Source organism: Chelonoidis abingdonii, chromosome 5 (assembly GCF_003597395.2).
Source record: "Chelonoidis abingdonii isolate Lonesome George chromosome 5, CheloAbing_2.0, whole genome shotgun sequence".
Lineage (NCBI taxonomy): Eukaryota > Metazoa > Chordata > Testudines > Testudinidae > Chelonoidis > Chelonoidis abingdonii.
This window is the reverse complement of record NC_133773.1, coordinates 32,690,851-32,696,850: the sequence shown is the minus strand read 5'-3', so window position 1 is coordinate 32,696,850 and position 6,000 is coordinate 32,690,851. Positions and strand designations below refer to the sequence as shown.

The window sequence follows — 6,000 nt, the reverse complement described above, 5'->3', positions numbered from 1 at the left end:
AAATTTTTTCCCTTCTCCCAGCCTCATCTACTGACTAGAGCTGGTTAAAAAAAAATATCTAACAAAATTTTTTGATGGAAAATGGGTTTTTTTGGCTGAAACAGAAGTTTCCTTGGTAAATGTCAGTTTTTTCTACTTTTTTCCTCACAGGTTTTCAAGAATAATCATGCTATGATTAATATCAATATGCCATATTGTTTGAGTACAATCTCTGGCTATTTCTATCTGTGTTCTCTTACCATGATGATCACTGGGTATCTGAACAGCTATTCTGTTTGATTTCCTAAACTCTGAATATTATATGCATGCAGAGGGGGATATTTTTATTTAAAAAGTAGTTATTCTTGATAGCCTATGGGGCAAATTCACCTCTCAGTTGCATATATACCACATATCAGTGAACAGATACCATTAATTGAAAAGTGGAAATCGCTGCTTCTTGAATGAGCAGCTAAAATAATTTTTTTTTTGTTCTTTAGGCATGTGTATTAAAGTAAATGGCAAAACTCCTATTGACTTCAGCATCCAGCCTGTACAGTATACAGTGTTGCCAACTCTTGTGATTTTATGGAAAGTTTCATAATATTTGGTAGGCTTTTTTTATTATTATTTTTTTAACCGTGGCACTCAAGAGACTGCCTGAAAACCTCAGCTTTCAAAAAAAGTTTCTAGCCCTCTCAGTGCTGTAAAAAATATGAAAATATGAAACAAATACACCCTATAAATCCAGAAACCAGATGACAACTCAAAAGAATCCCAATTTTTAAAAATATCTTATGATTTTTTAAGCCAATCTACTTATTTTGGGGCCTGACTCATGAGGTTTTGGCAATACTGAGTATATCTTCCAATCCACCCTATTCAGTAAAGACCTACACTTAAACAGCAGGCAAGGAATGTGGGTAAATATTTTTGGGAAAAAGGACATTTAATATATTTCATCTTATTATACATTATTTTTCTAAATTACAAAGTCATCAGGGAGCATATATATTCTGCTACAAAGCTTTTTGTAAGAAATATCTCTATAAGAAAATACATCTCATTAAACATTTCCTGTAAATAAATTACTCCAAATACTACGTTTTGTGTGGAGAAAGAGAGGTTACGCAGAAGTCAGGACGTAAGATGCAAATCACCAGGGGGGACAATTCTTCAACTCCCTACTCACATCAAGTAGACACACTGAAGTCAGTGAGACTGATGTTATATGCATGTGCTGTTATGGTGTACAAAAGGGTTTCGGAATTGACCTCTATATTTCAGTTGTTCTCCTGAAATGATTCACTTTCCAGACTTTATTTCTGTTCTCAGTTGCACTGAAGTAACTCCATTGAAGTCACTGGAGTTGCAGTAATGTAGCACTTGTGACAGTGAGACTTTTTAAGTCATCACTTTTTAAGGAATACGAAAGCCTATCTCTACAGACCATTCCCTTTTTAACAATAAAAAGTGGCTTGCATATGAAAAATATTATCCTATAAATCACTCTCTTTAATCCGGTATATACGTTGGAATTTAGATTCTTATCAGAGATACAGGAAGCGTAGTTCAGATCTGATTTCTAGTAAGAAAGTTTGAGTCAGAAGATGTATATGAACCATTATTTGTATAAAAGGCACTGGTACAGAAATGCAAGGGAGGGGAAAGGTGCCATAAAGGGGGAGGGAGGAGAAGTCAAAAGTTGGTCTTCACAATTAAAGTAAACTACTCTGCTGTACACAAGCTGTTTGGAACTGATTAACCAAAGGGAAGAGCCATTGTCTTATAAAATGTGGAAACAGATATTTCAGTAAGTTAATTATATAATCTGCTATTTTTAAAAGAAATTCCAGTCTCTTTACTTACGTTTACACAGATAACATTCCTTAAAATAAGTGAGGAAAGTAAGAGGAGATGCAAAGACATTAAGAGAGAAGTCAGATGGTGGACATCCTTCGTTTTAGCCAGTTCACGAACAGGGTAGTTAAGTTAACAGATTTCTTTATCCACTGTAGTCAATGTGAATCCACTGTTCACAACAATATCCGAACTGTTAACATGCATTCAACCAGAACCTATTCTCTTTTCAGTCTGAGCTGTTGTGTCACATCACATGACGGCTCGCAGCATGTCATAGATGACAGCATCACATGTTACTGTCTGTTCTTTAGGAGAGGCGATGAGATGCTTGCAAAAGTCAACTTTTTAATTTTTTGCTGACTGTGCAAGGTGAATCCAATCCATTTTAGCGTCTCCAAATCATGGAAGAACCAGATTTACACTAACAGCCTATTGTTACTGTTATAGTATAAAACATTTAATTTATTAGCATACAATCTAATTGTAGCAGATGCAGGCAGCATCTCATATAGTTAAGGTTGCAAAACAATTTCTGTTATGAACATCTGAATATGGAAGGTTATAACTTTTCAAAATATTACCTTTATGGAACTATCCATAATGCAAGCATGTTTTGACAAGAAAACTATATTTAGTAGGTCTACGAGCAACTGAATGGGTATCATTCTGGATGCATCATGCACATATTTTGCTTTATCTGCTCAGCCCATGTATGCTAGCAGTATACCGAGACAAATACAAGCTATTAATTATAGTAACTGAAGATGAACCGATTAAGGCATTTCAGTTTAAATATTTATAGAATTATATATATATTTTAAACAAAAAAAACAACAACCCTGTTTAAATGCCTCTGATCAGAAGAACTGCCACTGGTGTTTTGAAATCACTGTGTGGTGAGATTTTGCCACTCCCACTGGGGCCTGCAAAATCCAGCACCCTTGCCCTGCAGGAGTGCTTTCCTTTTTCAAGTGACAGCCCTGATTAACAAGGTGTATGGACATTCACAGTAACTTTTATTCCCAACTCTAACAACTGCAATTTATCACTAATATTTTAGTAGCCAATAATGTGTTGACAGAAAAAGTCTTCCGTAAAGCACTGCTTTGTGTTGGAATATGCTGTATACAATTTATTTAACAGTCTATTACCATGGTGGAAACCTATCCCATCCCTAACACTGAACTCTTGAAAAGTCATGGGACCATGCAGCTTGATAAATGTCAATAATTTCCATTGTGCTTTTTTATAATAGTTTTTTTCCACAAACGGTCGAAATTATTTACACAAAGAAGTTGCATAATGGAAAAACTCCAGCCGCCATCGCATTAACCTCCAGTTCAAAACAAATGCAATTTGGGGTGATTTCTATTCCTACCACAATCATTACTTTAACCATTCTGTGTTTATTTACAATCCTCATTTCTGACCATGCTGCAATGCAAATACACAAATTCACAGTCTGTTTGTAACATTTTTCCAATCCTCATTCAGATTTTCTGACATACATGAAGTCTTGATTTAGAAGAATAAGTGGCATCTTTCCATACTTTGCAAGACAGCCCTTTAGCACAGTCACATCGCTGGAAAATCTCCAAGCCGTGAGAGCCTTTCTTGCGCTGTTTGGTACACACCTCCCCCTGATGCAACACAGGTTTGCAAATTTTGGTCCAGAAATGGCGAGCACAGCAGTACCCCTCAACGCAGTCTGATGATCGTAAGCAGGGGTCTCCTTCATGCCCTAAGAAAAGCCAACAAAATATTTCAGTGTCTGAGACAGAAGGTATAGATTCAGAACAGACTGGCTCAATGTTGACTAAGAAACAGAGGATATGATACTCATTGGCAGGTATTTGAAGTACATAAACACCAAGGTCTGGGGGGAGTTAAAGAGGTGCAAGGAGGATATCAATACAATCGACTGTAAGGCCTGATAAGGAGAAAGTCAATTAATGAAGCCTCACGGTTCCAAAGGCATGTGTTACATATTGCATGATCATTCCAAGAGAAGCAAGGTGCGGCCTGCACAGATTGCGCAACTGGAAAATACTCTTTCCCACCACATCTGACACATGGCTTACACTAAAGGAACAAATGCTATTCCGAGCACAAAGGCTATGACTGACATATACAAGCAATTGGTATAATATCGTTTGTGGTCTGTGCATTCCTGAGATATACAGATGATGACAATCCCAGACCTCCCAACATTTCATAGCAGATCACTGTAAATCAGCCTAGTCTGTGTTGCTGTAGCTTGTCTTTCTACAGTGAGGTGAAGGAACTGGACTATATTGCAAAAGCAATCCTACCTTTTATGTGTGACAGCTTGGACTGTGGTCTCCCTAGATTCTGCCATCCCAAGTCCTTGCTAGAATAAAGACCATTTTTCTTGTGGCGTGGTCCTTCCAGAGCGGGGATGTGTGGAGTAAGGATGCTTTCAGTTACTGGTATGCAAATACCTATGGGAATGAGATGTTAGAAATGGGAAGGCCTATTAGAAGGCTGCGGTAGAGGCTGAGAGGGAGTGTTGTCAGTCAATAGGGCACTGAACTGAAATTCAGGAGGCCTGGGTTCTATTCACAGCTGTGCTAGTGACCTTGAGCAAATCACTTCACCTCTCTGTGCCTGTGTATTTCCCCTCCCACCGTATGTCTGTCTTATTTGGATTCCAGGCATTTTGGAGCAGGGACTCCAAAACCTCATACCACAGGATCTCCAGTCTCAGGTGGGGCATCAGCAATATAAACAATAACAAGAATATAACTTCCAAGGCATCGTTTTAGTGGGGTAACACCATGGATGAATTTGCTTCTTTACATTTACCGAAAAAGAATGATTATCCAGTTTGCTATTGAATCAGTGAATTAATCCATATTTTAAGGAATCTGTCAGCCACCTATAGTTTAGTCACGAAACATAGGTTTTGTTAAAAAAAACATAAAAATCTAAAAGAACAGGGGGTCAGAGAAGTGTTCGCAATACCTTAAATGAATAGAAATGTACTATGACATTACAGAAAAGTTAATGAAAAGGGGGATTTAAAAAAAATAGTAAACATTCCCCTTGCTGTGTTTGACATTGTATTAGTGTGAAACACAAAAGCGCTGCATTAACACAAGAGTCGTGACTCTGACCAGACACTGAATGACTACACTCTAAATGGCTAGTTATGCATCGAACTTCCTATTGCCACATGCAAATACAGTTTGAGCATGCAATCAAAATAACTGCACCCTCAAATAAGGGATACAGTTGCCTACACAGTTTTGAAAATCATGTGTTGGGTTTCTTACTAGAAGAGCAAAATCACAGAATCTCTTCTAATCACAAGGAAGAAAACATATGACATATTTATACAAGCCCTGTGTTGTTATAAGTTTTTTGACATGTTTCCTATTGGTCTGAAGAAGGAATTGTGGTAACTCAAACAGAACTACTACTACACATGTCCTCTGCTTACATATGTTCTCAATATATGCCATTAAACCAGTCACTGTCATATATAAAAGGAAAACAAGAAGAGCTGCTTAAGTACCATTGTTACAACGGTTCCCAGGGCAGCACATGCCGTCTCTGTGGCAACGCTTCTTTTTCCTTCTGCAGATCATGCAGGCAGAAGTAGCTTGATGAGGGCTATGGCAGTATCTCCCAACTTCACATTCTTTATCATTAGTGCAAGGGTATGCCTGGTCAAGAAAAAAAAAGGATTTAAAATAAAGTAGTAATGCACAATAATTCTTAATTCATATGGTTCAAATCACATTAGCAAAACAAAAGCAAGAAAAACTAAATGTGAGAGGGATGTTCGGGCGGGGGGGAGGGGAGGAGGAGGAAGAATTTATCAGATCCAGGAAGGTGCCACAAGGGGGTGAAATGAAAGTGTGCTTCTCTATGGCAATTTACAGCTGGCATATGGTCATTCAGGGACTATGGCCAGCTTTTATAAGTCAGAGCAGCCCATAGGCTGCTCTAGCTGATGTTGGAGCTGTGGCAGGAAGCCATAACCAGGGAATCAGGAAGCCATAACCAGCTCCTTGATAGCCTTATCCTTCTTAGATCAAGCATATCTTGGTGCAAGAAAGAATCTGGCCTGTGTTTTTTAAAGTATTCCAAGTTATTGAGGCCTGTAATTAATGCATAAAACCTCAGTAATCC

At 38.0% G+C, this 6,000-nt stretch overlaps 1 protein-coding gene across 1 annotated transcript in view; it reads right to left on the bottom strand.

Moving 5' to 3' along the window:
- Positions 1-557: 557 nt before the first annotated feature.
- DKK2 (dickkopf Wnt signaling pathway inhibitor 2) overlaps positions 558-6,000 on the bottom strand; it is a 70,038-nt gene continuing 64,595 nt past the window's right edge. The window contains exons 2-4 of the mRNA XM_032802261.2: positions 5,381-5,531; positions 4,155-4,304; positions 558-3,583 (exon numbers count right to left, since the gene is read on the bottom strand). Of these exons, the coding sequence (XP_032658152.1) occupies positions 3,333-3,583; positions 4,155-4,304; positions 5,381-5,531 (552 nt within the window). The 3' untranslated portion in view covers positions 558-3,332. The remainder of the gene's footprint in view (positions 3,584-4,154; positions 4,305-5,380; positions 5,532-6,000) is intronic.